The sequence below is a fragment of the Anguilla rostrata genome, chromosome 7 (genome assembly GCF_018555375.3).
Source record: "Anguilla rostrata isolate EN2019 chromosome 7, ASM1855537v3, whole genome shotgun sequence".
NCBI classification, from domain to species: domain Eukaryota; kingdom Metazoa; phylum Chordata; class Actinopteri; order Anguilliformes; family Anguillidae; genus Anguilla; species Anguilla rostrata.
Genome location: NC_057939.1, coordinates 56,265,248 through 56,283,084, shown reverse-complemented (window position 1 = coordinate 56,283,084; position 17,837 = coordinate 56,265,248). Strand labels below are relative to the sequence as shown.

At 56.7% G+C, this 17,837-nt stretch overlaps 1 protein-coding gene across 2 annotated transcripts in view; it reads left to right on the top strand.

Moving 5' to 3' along the window:
* The window catches only part of LOC135260138 (zinc finger protein 827-like), a 44,372-nt gene that overhangs the window by 10,775 nt on the left and 15,760 nt on the right, over positions 1 to 17,837 (top strand). For both annotated transcript variants that reach the window (XM_064345350.1, XM_064345351.1), the window contains exons 2-5: positions 6,199 to 7,353; positions 9,374 to 9,546; positions 10,025 to 10,442; positions 16,235 to 16,480. In XM_064345350.1, the coding sequence (XP_064201420.1) occupies positions 6,199 to 7,353; positions 9,374 to 9,546; positions 10,025 to 10,442; positions 16,235 to 16,480 (1,992 nt within the window). The remainder of the gene's footprint in view (positions 1 to 6,198; positions 7,354 to 9,373; positions 9,547 to 10,024; positions 10,443 to 16,234; positions 16,481 to 17,837) is intronic.

Genomic DNA, 17,837 nt, shown 5'->3' with positions numbered 1-17,837 from the left:
TTTCTGTGCTAATTACATTTTAATGTTTGAGGATGTTGGGGGTGGATAAATTATTTTAAAAATAAGTAACTTATTCTCACCAACATGTAATTTTAACTCCTTCTCATGTCACCCTTACTCCAATTGAAGGAGTGTATCAGTGGAAGCGCTTACCTATGAGCACTGAAGGCCACACTGTACTACAGATGAGCTAGCCCCTCTTGTAGAGCTGTAGGTTGTCGGCCCTGCTGCATTGTGGGATGGAGCTCATCTAAACTCGTCTAGACTGTGTCCGTGGCGGTATAACGGCGCTCGTGTCACATGACTGCATTCTTCCCGACTCCCCGGGTAGGCTCTGAATTTGTGGGGTCCCACGTGCCCCCCCCACCTACACTCATCTTTAGCGGTTGCTTCACTCACGAGCCCCTACCTTTATAACTCTGTTTATTGCACAGTTACACTCTTCGCTGATTCTTTGCTTTGATGGCACATTCGACAAAGCGCCGCTGTTTACTGGTTTCGATGAGGCGATGGCAGAGTTTGGGCTCACCTACTGGCCTGTTGGGCTTCCCTCTTCGCTGTTCAGTGTTACTGAAGAGCAGGAGGCTCCCCCCCCCCTCCCCTCCCCCCCCAGGATGGCTGCTCCCCCCCCATTGGCCAGTGTACAGGGAGCCCCATCATGCTTTGGAACAACCCGGAACTGAGCCAGGCACTGCAGTGGACAGTTCCGGGGCATCTGTGCGCTTGTAAAATGCATCATAATAGATCCATTTTCAACTGGCCAGCCCTTTGAAAACATGTCTTTTTTTTTTTTTTTAAAGCCACTTACCAGATTGTCCTGTTGGAGTACTGAGACGGGCCAAATTTATGGCGGCGAGTTCAGACAGCTGGATATATTTAGAGAGAGTGAGATCTACAGGGCGTCCCAATTAATGGAATTACCCCCCGCCCCCCTCTCAGTTGCAGGAGAGACGTTGCATGTTGGGCAGGGAGCCCCACCCAAGTCATGTGTTGACTGACCTGTGCGACCTCCCAAAACCCGCCGCCCCACACTAGGGTTGAGGGCATCGTGCCGGAGGGGTCTGCTGAAGTCTGTTTAGCTGCACCGTCCGGCTCTGAAACAAAGACGGCCGTCATCATGACCTAATCCTTACCTTTTCACCGAGCCAGGCTGGAAATGCACCTGAGCAGGAAGTGGAGCGTTAGGCCATCACCTCCCTGTGCGGAGGACACGGGGTGGAAGTGGCAATATGGCCGCTCGCGTCCGAGCATGATGTTCACAGTCGCCCTCAGACTGGGCTGCTGACCTGGCAATAAGCTGAGGCCAGAGGACGCTGTTTTATCTGCTTCTGTAACTGGGATCACTCTCAAGTGCTTGCTTCTTTTTTTGAGCCGGTCCATGATTTCAAAGATCGTGCCCATGGCATGGAGGTCCTTTTTAAAGTGTTTAATCTCTCTTTAAATCATAAGTTTATTGATGTTCCTGTGCGATTATGGTCTCAACAGAATGGTTTACCCACAGCTTCCCCAGCCTCTGTGATTTGAATTAACTTACATTCCCAGAAAAGGACCTGATGTCTGTCATGTGACACACGAGGGCTGTGTGTTCTGCTGCAGATCCACACAGTCAGGCTCTAACTTGTCTCCTCTTTCCAGAATATGTGCAAAACGACCCTGACAGGACGCCTGAAAGGAGAAGCAGGTGTTTGTGTTTACAGAACCCTTTGTTTAATTATGCATTCATTTTCCTCCAAAGGTTAATTACCTCGCCGTGCCACGGACAGAGGAAATATTTCCCATAATTCTCAGTCATCTTTATTCTCTCTCCGTCCCGTTGTGTGAAAAGCATAACGGCGATTCGCTTCCTGTTTTGGACGTGGATCGAGACACTGGCCAGTGTCACTGCGCTCAAACGAGCGGCTCACTTCCCGCTCAAACGAGCGGCTCACTTCCCTCTCAAACGAGCGGCTCACTTCCCTCTCAAACGAGCGGCTCACTTCCCGCTCAAACGAGCGGCTCACTTCCCGCTCAAACGAGCGGCTCACTTCCCTCTCAAACGAGCGGCTCACTTCCCTCTCAAACGAGCGGCTCACTTCCCTCTCAAACGAGCGGCTCACTTCCCGCTCAAACGAGCGGCTCACTTCCGCTCAAACGAGCGGCTCACTTCCCTCTCAAACGAGCGGCTCACTTCCCGCTCAAACGAGCGGCTCACTTCCCGCTCAAACGAGCGGCTCCCTCTCAAACGAGCGGCTCACTTCCCGCTCAAACGAGCGGCTCCCTCTCAAACGAGCGGCTCACTTCCCGCTCAAACGAGCGGCTCACTTCCCGCTCAAACGAGCGGCTCCCTCTCAAACGAGCGGCTCACTTCCCTCTCAAACGAGCGGCTCACTTCCCTCTCAAACGAGCGGCTCACTTCCCTCTCAAACGAGCGGCTCACTTCCCTCTCAAACGAGCGGCTCACTTCCCGCTCAAACGAGCGGCTCACTTCCCTCTCAAACGAGCGGCTCACTTCCCTCTCAAACGAGCGGCTCACTTCCCTCTCAAACGAGCGGCTCACTTCCCTCTCAAACGAGCGGCTCACTTCCCTCTCAAACGAGCGGCTCACTTCCCTCTCAAACGAGCGGCTCACTTCCCGCTCAAACGAGTGGCTCACCTCCCTCTCAAACGAGCGGCTCACTTCCCGCTCAAACGAGCGGCTCACTTCCCGCTCAAACGAGCGGCTCACTTCCCTCTCAAACGAGCGGCTCACTTCCCGCTCAAACGAGCGGCTCACTTCCCGCTCAAACGAGCGGCTCACTTCCCGCTGAAACGGGGGGGTTAATTTTCGCCCGTACCCTGACCTCGTCATTCATAACGGCGACGCGGGACTCGCGCGCGGCCGCGGCGGGTTTCAGCTAGCGCCGCGCGCCTCGCGCCTGAAAGCCGATCCTTTGTAAACATCGGTCACATGACCCAGCGTTTCGGTGCTAGGGGGGGGGGCTGTGGAGAGGGAGTTCAAACAGAGGCTACCGCTGTGACCTCGGGTCACCAATCTGCCCATTTCCTTTACCGTGTTACCGCCATTATGGCTGCTCTCATGTCATGGGAAGCTGGCCTCACGGTGCACTCACACCCTGGCACTCAAACTCAGGTGACAGCATTTAGCGGGTGGGGGGGGGGTACTCTGAACAAAATAAAAGCAGGATGGTCCTCAGAAATAGTCCATCGCTGCTGCTGCATCTGGGAATGTGTGAAATCCCTTCAGATGAGTGGCAGCTGAGGGACAGGTGGGGGCTGAGGGAGCTCTGATGGCAGAATCAGGCTCATCTGACTGCAGCCAGTGCTGCCTCATATACACACTGGGATCAGAGGGGGATATGTGTGACATCCATGACACAGGGGTGTGTGTGTGTGCGTGTGCGTGAGTGTGTGTGCGTGAGTGTGTGTGTGTGTGTGTGAGTGTGTGTGTGCGCGCGCGTGTGTGTGTGCGTGTGTGTAAGTGTGTGTGTGTGTCCATGGTAACCCCTCTCTGGGCTGAACTGAACCCTGCTGGCCAGATGTGCTCCCTGCAGGTCAGCCAGGTTCAGTTGCCAGGCAACGGGTTCTCTCTGTGTTCCAGGACCTGTCTCTGGGCGGGTCGGCCGAGGTGAAGGCGGGCTGGTCCGAGCGAGCGGGAGGGAGATGGAATGATATGTTCAAATTCAATTTCTCAGATCATGCTTGAGTGTCAAAGAAACAGCAAGCCCTCTTTGTTACTTTTACCAATTTTATTTTTATTTTTTCCCCACAGATTTGTGGATTTATTTCGCACAGGTGTGGGTGGGAGGGGGGGGAGACTGGGGTTGCGGCCAAACTACTATATTTCTTTCGCCGTATTTTTTATTTTTATAGCTTATCGGCGATGTTCTTTTCTGCGTTTGCCCTTGTCTGGCAAGCAGTCGTGTTTTGCTTATGAATATTGATACATGAAGTGTATATTAATGACCCATCGTGACCTTAACCCTATCCTCCTTCCCTCCCCGGTGGTGTCTGCAGTCTCATGAATATTAATTCAGCTCTGTAACCTCCATTACCCTAATCTTTGCTGTCTAGCCTCCCAGAAGGGCTGGTCACCATGGTAACCCTTTTACTAAACTCCTTTAAACCCTGGGAAAGGCCTAAAAGGCCTGAGCATGGAGCTGTACTGTAGCCGCGGTGTGCGACTGAAAGGGCCTGAGCATGGAGCTGTACTGTAGCCGTGGTGTGCGACTGAAAGGGCCTGAGAATGGAGCTGTACTGTAGCCGCGGTGTGCGACTGAAAGGGCCTGAGCATGGAGCTGTACTGTAGCCGCGGTGTGACTGAAAGGGCCTGAGCATGGAGCTGTACTGTAGCCGTGGTGTGCGACTGAAAGGCCTGAGCATGGAGCTGTACTGTAGCCGAGGTGTGCGACTGAAAGGCCTGAGCATGGAGCTGTACTGTAGCCGCTGTGCGCGACTGAAAGGGCCTGAGCATGGAGCTGTACTGTAGCCGCGGTGTGCGACTGAAAGGGCCTGAGCATGGAGCTGTACTGTAGCCGCGGTGTGCGACTGAAAGGGCCTGAGCATGGAGCTGTACTGTAGCCGCGGTGTGCAACTGAAAGGCCTGAGCATGGAGCTGTACTGTAGCCATGGTGTGCGACTGAAAGGGCCTGAGCATGGAGCTGTACTGTAGCTGTGGTGTGCGACTGAAAGGGCCTGAGCATGGAGCTGTACTGTAGCCGTGTGCGACTGAAAGGCCTGAGCTGGAGCTGTACTGTAGCCGGGTGTGCGACTGAAGGCCTGAGCATGGAGCTGTACTGTAGCCGGGTGTGCGACTGAAAGGCCTGAGCATGGAGCTGTACTGTAGCCGCGGTGTGCGACTGAAAGGGCCTGAGCATGGAGCTGTACTGTAGCCGCGGTGTGCGACTGAAAGGCCTGAGCGTGGAGCTGTACTGTAGCCGCGGTGTGCGACTGAAAGGCCTGAGCGTGGAGCTGTACTGTAGCCGCGGTGTGCGACTGAAAGGCCTGAGCGTGGAGCTGTACTGTAGACGCTGTGCGCGACTGAAAGGCCTGTACTTCCCCCCGAGCCTTTTGAGCAGTCTGAGAACACCTTCTGCTCAGGGCTGTTAACCGTGTCGTTTTAGCTGACCGTGTTTTAAAAGCCGACTGCATTTTCCCCTTAAGAAGGATTTTCTGTTGAGGATGAAGACCTCCCACCTGAAGGGGGCGTTGTTTGAAGCATTAAAATAGGCCTGTGTGGTGATCCTGCGTTAGGCCAGTGTGGTGATCCAGTGTTGTGTTTTATGTTTTATGTTTTAATTGTGAGATCACAATGGGATCTTACAGGCTTTTGTTTGGGAGAGGGGAAAATGCTTGTGTGTGACTGGCTGCTCTGCTTATTGATGTATGTACAGTGTGTGTGTTTGTTACGGTGAACACTGTTAGCGTGTGTGTGTGTGTTTGTTATGGTGAACACTGTTAGCGTGTGTGTGTGTGTTTGTTACGGTTTGTTAGCGTGTGTGTGTGTGTTACGGTGAACATCGTTAGCGTGCGTGTGTGTGTGTTTGTTATGGTTTGTTAGCGTGTGTGTGTGTGTTTGTTACGGTTTGTTAGCGTGTGTGTCTGTGTGTTACGGTGAACACTGTTAGCGTGTGTGTGTGTGTGTGTGTGTGTGTTTGTTATGGTGAACACTGTTAGCGTGTGTGTGTGTGTGTGTGTGTGTGTTTGTTATGGTGAACACTGTTAGCGTGTGTGTGTGTGTGTTTTGTGTGTTACGGTGAACATCGTTAGCGTGTGTGGTGTTGTGTGTGTGTGTTACGGTGAACACTGTTAGCGTGCGTGTGTGTGTGTGTGTGTGTGTTTGTTATGGTGAACACTGTTAGCGTGTGTGTGTGTGTGTGTTTGTGTGTGTTACGGTGAACATCGTTAGCGTGTGTGTCTGTGTGTTACGGTGAACACTGTTAGCGTGCGTGTGTGTGTGTGTGCGTGTGTGTGTGTTTGTTACGGTTTGTTTGTGTGTGTGTGTGTGTGTGTGTGTTTGTTAGGGTGTGTTAGCGTGTGTGTGTGTGTGTTACGGTTTGTTAGCGCGTGTGTGTGTTTGTTAGGGTGTGTTAGCGTGTGTGTGTGTGTGTGTGTGTGTTTGTTAGGGTGTGTTAGCGTGTGTGTGTGTGTGTGTGTGTTAGGGTGTGTTAGCGTGTGCTCGCTAGCGGCTGTGGTGCTGACCGGCGTCTCTCTCTCCTGCAGATCTGGGCCGAGTGGAGGAGGCGGCGGGCGGGGAGCTCGCGGAGGACGACGGCTGGTTCGGGAACGCCTCGGACACGCCCTCGGAGTCGTCCTACGCGGACGTGCAGGATGAGGACCCCCGGCCGGACCGGGCCAGCTCGGCCGAGAGCTCGCTGGGCTGCCCCACGCCCGTCCCGCCCGTCCCGCGCGGCTCGCTGGAGCTGCTGGGCCTGGACAGCGAGGCCTTCGCCGCAGCCGGCTTCTCCGCGCAGGACACCCTGTCCTCCGTGGTGTCCTCGCTGTACGGCGACGCCCCCCACGCGCTCGCCAAGCCGCTCAGCAGCAACCTGCGGCGCCTCCTAGAGGCCGGCGGCCGCAGGCTGGAGGGGGCGGAGCTGGCGGAGCGGGGGCGGGACTCGCCGTCCGTCAGTCTGGGCTCCAGCGTCTCCCCGTCCTCCCATCATGCTCAGCAGCTGAGCGCTCTGGCCCGTAAGCTGGCCAAAAACTCCTCCTCCTCCGCCTCTGCCTCGCCCGCCTCCATGGCGACTGCCAATGCCGTCAAGCAGGAGCCGTGCGACCCCTTCCCCAGCAACGGCGCCGGCTTCCTGTGGGTGGGCGGGGCCGACGGGTGGCCGCCCGCCTCTTGCTCCGCCCCCAGCAGCGGGAGCAGCCTATCCCCGGACTCCGCAATCCAGAAGCTGAAGGCCGCGGCCAATGCCGTGCTGCAGGACAAGAGCGCGGTGGCGTCCTCGGCCTCCTCCTCTTCCTCCTCCTCCTCCTCTTCCTCCTCCTCCTGCTCCTCCTCCTCGGTGGTGGCGGTGGGGGTGCGGGCGGAGGAGGCGGTGCGGTTCGATGCCTTCGCCTCCCCCTTCAGCCCGCAGTCGGCCAGCTCCACACTGGCGGCGCTCTCTAAGAAGGTGAGCGAGCGGGGCCTGGGGGGGGGCCAGGCCGACCCCCCCTCCCCCGCCGGCTCCTTCCTCTCGCTCGTCTCCATGACGTCCTCCGCCGCGCTGCTCAAGGAGGTGGCGGCCCGCGCCGCGGGGAACCTGCTGGCCGAAAAGGAGACCGCCCTGCCGGCGGGACCCCCGGAGGACGCCAAGGCCCCAACGCCCAACCCGCCGCTGGACCTCCTGCTGCCCCCCACCCCGAAAGGAAAGGTCAAGCCCAGCAGTCAAGGTGCTAGTGTGCTTCTGATAGGCTGCTGGGCGCGGCTCTGCGCGCTGAGCACTGTCCACTCAACACTGTCCGCTCAACACTGTCCGCTCAACACTGTCCACTCAACACTGTCCGCTCAACACTGTCCACTCAACACTGTCCGCTCAACACTGTCCACTCAACACTGTCCACTCAACACTGTCCGCTCAACACTGTCCAGGTGGCGGTTCTGTTGTGTAGGTTTGCTGCTGGAGATGAATGGTGTTCGGGGGGGGGGGGATGCACTACATGCAGCTTCAGAGCAGCTTGTAGAGCGGCATTATGGGTCCAGGGTCTGTACATGAGCATACTGCCTGATTGATCCTGTGACCCGGGCCCAGGGAGATCCTGCATCAGCACCCCTACATGTGTCCCTGGGAGTGAGGAGCTGCTTGAGAGCAGAGAAGGGAGTTTGGGCTGATGGGCTGCTATAAAAATGGATCTTTATGTGTGTAATCGGGAATAAACACTGTAAAATGAATCTGATTATGGGCGTAGCCTGTGGAAATGCACGGCTGCTGTACAAGCTGCTTTGGGGTTAGGGTTTGGCTTTAGACACAGACCCCTGAATGCTCTATACATGCCAGTGTAAAGCCAGCAGGTCATGTGAACTCTCAAAGTATTTCAAACATCCTGCATGTTTGTACACAAAAACTGTCTGCAGCAGCAATCCAATACATACAGTTAAATGGAACCTATATTAAAAATTCCAGACAGTGAACTATCCTTTAGTGAACAGTCTTACACCTGAGTTTATTTTTGCTGCTTTAGTCGTAAGGGTACGCACCATAGATTAAGGGACTAATCTTGCGCTATGGTTTCAGCCTGTCTGTTAGAGACTGCCACAGGGGCATGCTCTTACTTTACTGTGAATCATCATTTTGTGTTGGACTTCCTAAATGGAAATAAGATGTCACTTGCTGAATCCAGCATAAAATTGGAATCTTCTCAACAGTGTCTGAGTCACCAACCCCCTCCCCCCCCCCCACATCCCCCCCTCCACCCCCCCTGACATTAAGGCCGTTGTGAATCAGAGGTTAAAGCCAGACCCTGTGCATGTATTATTCCAATAATGCCAGCAGCAGGCCCCATCATCTGAACAGCCATACGGCACACTGTGCATCAGCACTGCTGGAGTTTGCCTCCTCGGTGTTTGCTGCAGCTCTAAAAGCGGCTCGCTTCACCAGGTCTGAGGGGCTTTCCAAGGTCAGGGTGGTCGGGACCACGAGGAAAATAACTCAGGACAGCTGGGCTTTTGAGAATCGTGGTGTCTTCCCAGAAAAGCTCATTTAATTTTTCCTGGAAGAGCCTTCTGCCGAATCAGGGTCCCTGTCTGTGCAGGGAGGGGGCGGAGCCTCACGTCTCTCTGCTGTGTGTGTGCAGGGAGGGGGCGGAGCCTCACGTCTCTCTGCTGTGTGTGTGCAGGGAGGGGGCGGAGCCTCACGTCTCTCTGCTGTGTGTGTGCAGGGAGGGGGCGGAGCCTCACCTCTCTCTGCTGTGTGTGTGCAGGGAGGGGCGAGCCTCACCTCTCTCTGCTGTGTGTGTGCAGGGAGGGGCGGAGCCTCACCTCTCTCTGTGTGTGTGCAGGGAGGGGCGGAGCCTCACGTCTCTCTGCTGTGTGTGTGCAGGGAGGGGCGGAGCCTCACGTCTCTCTGCTGTGTGTGTGCAGGAGGGGGCGGAGCCTCACCTCTCTCTGCTGTGTGTGTGCAGGGAGGGGGCGGAGCCTCACGTCTCTCTGCTGTGTGTGTGCAGGGAGGGGGCGGAGCCTCACGTCTCTCTGCTGTGTGTGTGCAGGGAGGGGGCGGAGCCTCACGTCTCTCTGCTGTGTGTGTGCAGGGAGGGGGCGGAGCCTCACGTCTCTCTGCTGTGTGTGTGCAGGGAGGGGGCGGAGCCTCACGTCTCTGCTGTGTGTGTGCAGGGAGGGGGCGGAGCCTCACGTCTCTCTGCTGTGTGTGTGCAGGGAGGGGGCGGAGCCTCACGTCTCTCTGCTGTGTGTGTGCAGGGTCTCCAGAGGAAGGCGGGAAGCCGTTCCAGTGCCCCGTGTGCGGCCTGGTCATTAAGCGCAAGAGCTACTGGAAGAGGCACATGGTGATCCACACCGGCCTGAAGAGCCACCAGTGCCCCATGTGCCCCTTCCGCTGCGCCCGCAAGGACAATCTCAAATCCCACATGAAGGTGAGCGCCCCCGCTGGGCCATGCTGGGTCACGCTGGGTCACACTCACTAAGGCTTATTGGGCCGCGCTGGGTCACGCTCACTGAGGCTTATGGGCCGCGCTGGGTCACGCTGGGTCACACTCACTGAGGCTTATTGGGCCGCGCTGGGTCACACTCACTGAGGCTTGTTGGGCCGTGCTGGGTCACGCTGTAGCTGAGGCTTATTTTTCGGAAAAATCACTCCCAACGAGCAAACGATGATCCCTAAATTTCACTCAGTGTTTCTAAAATAATACTGTGTTGAGCATTTTTGTTTTTAATATTAGTGCAGTATATCGAAACACCAAAGCATAAATTTTAGCCAAACCACCAATTAAAATCTGAATACCTGCTCAGTAAAGTCTGTGAAGCATGTTTGTCTGTACGTGTTCATCTATGAATCACTCCACCTGTGTCGTCATGGAGACGTGTTGACTGTCGTTTGGCCTCCCTTGGCAGGTGCACCAGCACCAGGACCGCGGCGAGACCTTCCAGTGTGACCTTTGCCCTTTCACCTCGTCCCGCCACTTCAGCCTGAAGCTGCACATGCGCTGCCACCAGCACTTCCCCCGCAGCGAGCTCCGCGTGAAGGAGGAGGTCAGCAGCGAGGGCGAGGGGGCGGGGCCAGGAGCCGGCTCGCCCCTCCCCCCCGACGCCCTGCTCCAGGCCTCGCCTGCCGGGACCCCCGACCACGTCCAGGTGAAGGAGGAGCCGCAGGAGCGGGACGTTTCGGGCATGTCCCCCTTCGCCCTCTGCGCCTCCAGCCCCCTGGAGCCCCCAGGGCCCAAGTCCAGCCCCCCCACCCCCATCCCCGCCTCACTCTTCAGCCCAGACATCTCCACCAAGACCGCCTCCGACCTCCTCATCAAGCTCTCGGGTACGCAGCCGCATCCGACCCCCCCCCCCCCCCGCGCGGGCGCAGTGCCCGACGATCCTGTGGAGCTCAGCTTGTGGTGTTGAGTGTGAGGTGTTGAGCGTGATGTAGATTCCTGTGGGGTGGTGTTGAGCGTGTGGTGTTGAGTGTGATGTAGATTCCTGTGGGGTGGTGTTGAGTGTGTGGCGTTGAGCGTGATGTAGATTCCTGTGGGGTGGCGTTGAGCTTGTGGTGTTGAGTGTGTGGTGTTGAGTGTGTGGCATTGAGCGTGATGTAGATTCCTGTGGGGTGGTGTTGAGCGTGTGGTGTTGAGTGTGATGTAGATTCCTGTGGGGTGGTATTCAGTGTGTGGCGTTGAGCGTGATGTAGATTCCTGTGGGGTAGTGTTGAGCGTGTGGCGTTAAGCGTGTGGTGTTGAGTGTGTGGTGTTGAGCGTGTGGTGTTGAGCGTGGGTCGTTGAGTGTGTAGTGTTGAGTGTGTGGTGTTGAGTGTGTAGTGTTGAGTGTGTGGTGTTGAGCGTGTGGTGTTGAGCGTGTGGTGTTGAGCGTGTGGTGTTGAGCGTGTGGCGTTGAGCGTATGGCGTTGAGCGTATGGCGTTGAGCGTGTGGCGTTGAGCGTGTGGCGTTGAGCGTGTGGTGTTGAGCGTGTGGTGTTGAGCGTGTGGCGTTGAGCGTGTGGTGTTGAGTGTGTGGTGTTGAGTGTGTAGTGTTGAGTGTGTGGCGTTGAGCGTGTGGCGTTGAGCGTATGGCGTTGAGCGTGTGGCGTTGAGCGTGATGTAAATAACGATGCGTTCACTATAGAGGTCAGCGGCAAGGCTGCCGCTCCGCTGTGTAATGCTGTCTAATTAGATTGAGATCTTTGGGAGACGGGAAAAAAACCTTTGAGGAAGTAGAACATTAGATTAATTAAAAATTCATGCATAATTCATAATTAAAAATGAACTCCTAATTTAAAATAATTAGCTTTGGCAGAATCCCCCCCCCCCTTTTCTGCAATCTAAGCCCACCCCCATGACCCTGGCTCAGAGCTGTGTACAAGCCCCCCTCCAGATTGTGCACGCCACTCTGTCTCGATTGTGACCCCCCCCGGGGCGAACCCAGGGAGCGTTTTTATTTGGCCCGATGCTGAAAACGTTGATTGATCCGCCCTATAAGGGTCTGGCGCTCGCGGTCTCGTTAGCGTCTCTGCTAGCAGCCTCTCTGGGCTCAGCCCTGATGTGGAGGCGGAGGCTGTGTGAAACGCAGACGGTCGGGTATCGATCGCAGAGCCGCGGGAGCCGTCTGAAAGGCCGCAGAGTCCCGCCGCTCCGATTACACTGCGCTTCTCAGGCCGACCTGTCAGTCACAGCGCGAGGAGGCGTGGCCTCAGGAGGAGTGGGGCACGGAATGAGAACATTAACACCCAGCGCTGAGCAGGCTGGTGTTAGTGTCTGCGGTGTTGAGCTCCTGTGCAAGCCCAACGCTGAGCAGGCTGGTGTTAGTGTCTGCGGTGTTCAGCTCCTGTGCAAGCCCAGCGCTGAGCAGGCTGGTGTTAGTGTCTGTGGTGTTCAGCTCCTGTGTAAGCCCAGCGCTGAGCAGGCTGGTGTTAGTGTCTGCGGTGTTCAGCTCCTGTGTAAGCCCAGCGCTGAGCAGGCTGGTGTTAGTGTCTGCGGTGTTGAGCTCCTGTGTAAGCCCAGTGCTGAGCAGGCTGGTGTTAGTGTCTGCGGTGTTGAGCTCCTGTGTAAGTGCTGTCCCAGTCCCCCTGTCTCAGTGGCTCAGTTCATTACTGTGTTCCCACAAGGCATGCGTGTGAAAAAGAGAAACTGAAAGAGGAAGAGGAAGAGGAAGGAGGAGCATTTTGTTCGCCTGCCGAATCCCCAGGCAGTAAGCAGAAGGGTGAACTTTACCTGACCTTTGACCTACAGTAAGGGAGACTCCTTTTTCTGGTTTTTTCCACGTCCCTGCGGGGGTGAGAAGGCGCCCCTTTGATTCCTGACGTGCCCCCCCTGCCCTGACGAGCCGGGCAGGCGTCCTGCGATCCTCAGTTTGATTTCTCAGATGAAAGAGCTGGAAACACTTTGAACTGCGCAGCCGGAGCTCCCTGTCAGCCCAGCCCATCAGATACGATCATGTCCTGGGTGTTCACACGGCCCCCCCCAACCCCAACCCCAACCCCAAACCCCCCCCACGGGGACCCGGTGACAATGCGCCCGACCCACCGCGATGTGGGAATAATGAGCATGGGGGGGCATGCCTGAGGAGGGGGGCGATTACTTTGGTCTGGCTGTGCCTGATTTCCAACTGTGCCAGTAAACCCGATGGCGCCCCCTAGTGTTTGTAACCTCAAGGCTGACTAAGGCAGCTTTCCAGAGTTTGGGGGTAGAGCCAGCTGTAAGGGGGCGGAGTGAGTGCCGCACACAGTGTGATGTCAGGACTGGGGGTGGAGCCAGCTGTAAAGGGGTGGAGTGAGTGGCACACGGTGTGATGTCAGGACTGGGGGTGGAGCCAGCTGTAAAGGGGTGGAGTGAGTGACGCACACAGTGTGATGTCAGGACTGGGGGTGGAGCCAGCTGTAAGGGGGCGGAGTGAGTGGCACACACAGTGTGATGTCAGGACTGAGGGTGGAGCCAGCTGTAAAGGGGCGGAGTGAGTGGCACACACAGTGTGATGTCAGGACTGGGGGTGGAGCCAGCTGTAAGGGGGCGGAGTGAGTGGCACATGGTGTGATGTCAGGACTGGGGGTGGAGCCAGCTGTAAAGGGGCGGAGTGAGTGACGCATACAGTGTGATGTCAGGACTGGGGGTGGAGCCAGCTGTAAAGGGGCGGAGTGAGTGACGCACACAGTGTGATGTCAGGACTGGGGGTGGAGCCAGCTGTAAGGGCGAGTGATTGAGCTACATGTGATGTCTGGCCTGCTCTGCTGCTGTGCAGTGAGCTGTTATACCTGTGTTTACTGGCCCAGCTGGCTCTGTTACGGCCGCTGACTGACTTATCACCCCGTGTGGCCGTTACTGCTCCGCGCCCCCCCCCGCCCCACCACGGGCCCTGGGGCCCCGTCACCAAGCAGGGAGCCGCTCGCCGTGACGGGGGTGGGAACTTAATGAAGTTGTGTGATGACAGCTCGGACAGTGAGCGAGGGGCGAGAGAGGGGCGAGAGAGGGGCGAGCCAGGCCGACAGGGGGCTGGCCGCGAGACAGATGAGGCGGGAGGCGGGGTCAGGGGGGCGGGGGGGCTGGCGGATAACGTGCTGTCGAGGCGGTCCTCGCAGGGAAAGCCCGGCTTGGCTCCGGACCAGGTGGCGCTGCGGCGGGTTCAGGATGGATGAGGCGTCTGCGCTGAGCCTCTCTCCCGAAACAGACCCTCGCCCTCTCCGAGCGCCAGCTCGGCTGCCCTGCTGACTGCCTCTCAGCTCCACTCGCTCTCTTTGTGCGCGCTGCCCAGTGAGATCCAAATTCTGCACTTGACCCTGGGTTCTTTGGCCAGCTAGCTGTTTATTTATTTATTTGGTGTTGTGCTGGAATACGTTTCTGTGTTTTTACACAGACAGAGGCGTGCAGCCGTTATCAGCACATACAGTGGATCAGCATCCAGAGTTCAGCCATTAAAATAAACTCCCTCTGGACTGATTAGGCTGATAAATAATTCAGCGCCTCTGTAGCGCAGATTCGGAGGGAAATGTGTGCTATTAATAGGCGGCGCCCGAAGGTCAGAGGAGCAGGGTGACTTTGTGTCGCGCGCATTTCCGCCGTGTTTCTGGGCTGCCTCTGGCCCGGTGCAGCGGGCCGCTGTACTCAGTGTGCCGTCCCTGTCTGATCCAACAAGGCAGAACACGCTTTTAATTAGAGGACGTCCTCCCAGGTGCGGCCGGGTTATACTTAGTCTGGCCCTCTGACTCCTGACAGTGTGACATTACCAGCTGGTGTGGGAGGCGACCCCAGAGCACTGTCCCCCGCGTGAAGGTCGCCCCCCCGCGCCCCAGGCCCCCCCACGCCCCCCCGCACCGCCGCCCGGCCCCGCCGCTCTTGCGCTGACCCCCCCCCCCCCCCCGGCCCTCTGTCGCACGCGCATCATCATTAATCAGTGACGGGAGCCGCAGCAGATTGATGACACGGGGGCCTGGCCGCGAGGGGGGGGGGGGGGCTGGCTGCGCGCGACTCCGGAGGGAGGGGGGGTGTGGCAGGTCTGCTTGGACATCAGTCAGCCACAGAGCGATAACCTCTGGTTTCTGCAGAGCACAACTATTAAATATGTGCTGAGAGGGAGGGAGGGAGTAAGGGAGGGACATAAGGAGCGAGGGAGGGAGAGAGGTAGTGAGGTAGTGAGGTAGTGAGGGAGGGAGTGAGTGAGTGAGTGAGTGAGTGAGTGAGTGAGTGAGTGAGTGAGTGAGTGAGTGAGTGAGTGAGTGAGTGAGTGAGTGAGTGAGTGAGGGAGGGAGGGAGGGAGGGAGGAGGAGTGATTTTGGCCATTGTTGTGTGCCACGTGGGTTCCATGCAGTACTCAGTCTGAACCTGATGGAAGGAGCTGTGCAGTCGGGGAGGAGACTTCTGGCGTTGTAAAACGAGGCTGCGCCACGATCGCACACCCACACGCATACACACCATGCCACACACTCACGGACAGTGACCCTATTCGTGATCACACACAGCACGACAGCATACAAACATATAGCGCACATACACAACAGAGCACACATACACACAATCGCACGAAACACACACACGCACACGCATACACACACACATGCACACACATGCACATACACGCATACACACACATGCACACACACATGCACACGCATACACACACACATGCGCACACACATGCACATGCATACACACACACATGCGCACACGCATACACACACGTATGTGCGCACAGTCGGCCACACGGAGTGGAGGAATGTGACCAGTTTTAGTTCTTCTTCAGATGAGCTCTGTGCTGTTTTTTGGGTGTGTGTGTGTGTGTGTGTGTATGAGTGAGTGTGTGTGTGTGTGTGCGTATGTGTGTGTGTATGAGTGTGTCTATCAGTGTGTGTGTGTATGTGTGTGTGAGAGAGAGAGAGCGAGAGAGAGATATATATCTGGCCCTAGATGCCCTGAAGGTTTGGAGTCTGTCTCTCAGACAGGAGGTTCCGCCATCTGTGCTATTACCCAGAATCCCCTCTGGTGTGACTGTGTGGCGTGAGGCTGCCCCGTTGCAGTGAGGGGAAGTAGGCCAGCCGCACCGGAGTGGGTCTGTGTGTGAGTACGGCCTGCTAGACCACCACAGGAAGCAGGCCGTGCGTTAGCTACCCCCCCCCCGCCGGTCACCCGGAGCGGGGCTGCGTTTGCATGGGGCCTGGAGTGGGTTCATGCAGGTGATCTGTGTCTCCACACCCAAAAACATTTTACATAGGGTTGGGGGTTGGGTTGGGGTGTGGTTGGAGTTGGGGTTGGGGGTTGGGGGTTGGGGGTTGGGGTTGGGGTTGGGGTTGGGGTGGGGGGTCTACGTTAGCTCATGCTAGCTCAACCTATTAAGGCCGTCCAATCAGGAGCAGTTATTGCCCAGTGCTGACTTTATGAATGAAGCCAGTGTTGCTGTTTTCCATAACTTATATAGTCATTTTAGTGACGCTCCGGCAAGATATCTAGTCAGAATAGCTGTAACTTGGTCAAACTCTTGTCTTGTGGCTGATCTACATGTTTTATTTTAAACTCTCTATTAAACGCTTTTATGGCGCTTGTGTCCTGAATGGCTAATGAACGCGTGCAAATGTAACATGGAGGATGATGTCACAGTTCTACCAACATCTTCCACTGTCCTCCCCCCCCCCCACAGCGGCCAATCAGAAGGAGTCGCTGAAGCCGCAGACATTCTGTGTGAAGGAGGAGCCGCCATCAGACAGAGCTCTGAGCCCGCGCCCGCCACAGGCTCCGCCCACCTACGTCTTCTGCCCCGACAGGGCGGCACACACGCCCGACTGCGCCCCCAAACCGCGGGACGGTACCCCGCCCGCCAAGAGCGCCATCCTCAGCCAGGACATCAGCGTCAAAGTGGCGTCCGAACTGCTGATGAAACTCTCAGGTAAACCTGCGTCTGTCTCTGTCCGACCCGTACGCGTATATCGCCATGGATACAGTATCTCCATTACAGCCAGAAAGGCAGGGCCTTTATTTGGGATCGAGAGGAGTCGGAGGGAGATGGAGAACTCGGGTAACGTCTTGTCGTGTTAATATATAAATTTGCTAGACTGAGTCTGAAGACGCGAGTGAGTCAGGAGTGTGCTAGTGTCAACTCAGCTCTTCTGTCCGTACCTCATAATATAATATGATGTATATAATGAATATTTTCTTGATCTGACAGATACTGCACACCGACTGGCTCGGTGTTGAGTCAGGGTGTGCTGAGTGAGTCAGACTGTGAGTGGTGCTCTCTCCATGTGCTGTACCCCCCCCTCCATCAGAATGAGAGAGGGAGTGTGTGTGCCCCCCCAACAGAACGAGAGAGCGAGTGTGTGTGCCCCCCCCATCAGAACGAGAGAGAGAGTGTGTGTGTGTGCCCCCCCAACAGAACGAGAGAGAGAGTGTGTGTGTGCCCCCCCATCAGAAACGAGAGAGGAAGAGAGATGTGTGTGTGTGCCCCCCAATCAGAACGAGAGAGGAGTGTGTGTGTGCCCCCCCCCATCAGAACGAGAGAGAGGTGTGTGTGCCCCCCATCAGAACGAGAGAGAGGTGTGTGTGTGCCCCCCCATCAGAACGAGAGAGAGAGTGTGTGTGTGCCCCCCCAATCACGAACGAGAGAGAGTGTGTGTGTGCCCCCCCATCAGAACGAGGAGAGTGTGTGTGTGCCCCCCCATCAGAATGAGAGAGTGTGTGTGTCCCCCCCAACAGAAGAGGGGGCACGAGAGAGAGAGTGTGTGTGTGCCCCCCATCAGAATGAGAGAGTGTGTGTGCCCCCCACAGAACGAGAGAGAGAGTGTGTGTGTGTGCCCCCCCATCAGAACGAGAGAGAGGTGTGTGTGCCCCCCCCCATCAGAACGAGAGAGAGAGTGTGTGTGTGCCCCCCCCATCAGAACGAGAGAGAGTGTGTGTGTGCCCCCCCCATCAGAACGAGAGAGGAGAGTGTGTGTGGCCCCCCCAACAGAACGAGAGAGAGAGAGTGTGTGTGCCCCCCCAACAGAACGAGAGAGGAGTGTGTGTGTGCCCCCCATCAGAACGAGAGAGTGTGTGTGTGCCCCCCATCAGAACGAGAGGAGTGTGTGTGTGTGCCCCCCATCAGAACGAGAGAGAGTGTGTGTGTGCCCCCCCCAACAGAACGAGAGAGAGAGGAGTGTGTGTGTGCCCCCCAACAGAACGAGAGCGAGTGTGTGTGCCCCCCCCCAACAGAACGAGAGAGAGAGGTGTGTGTGCCCCCCCCCCAACAGAACGAGAGAGAGAGTGTG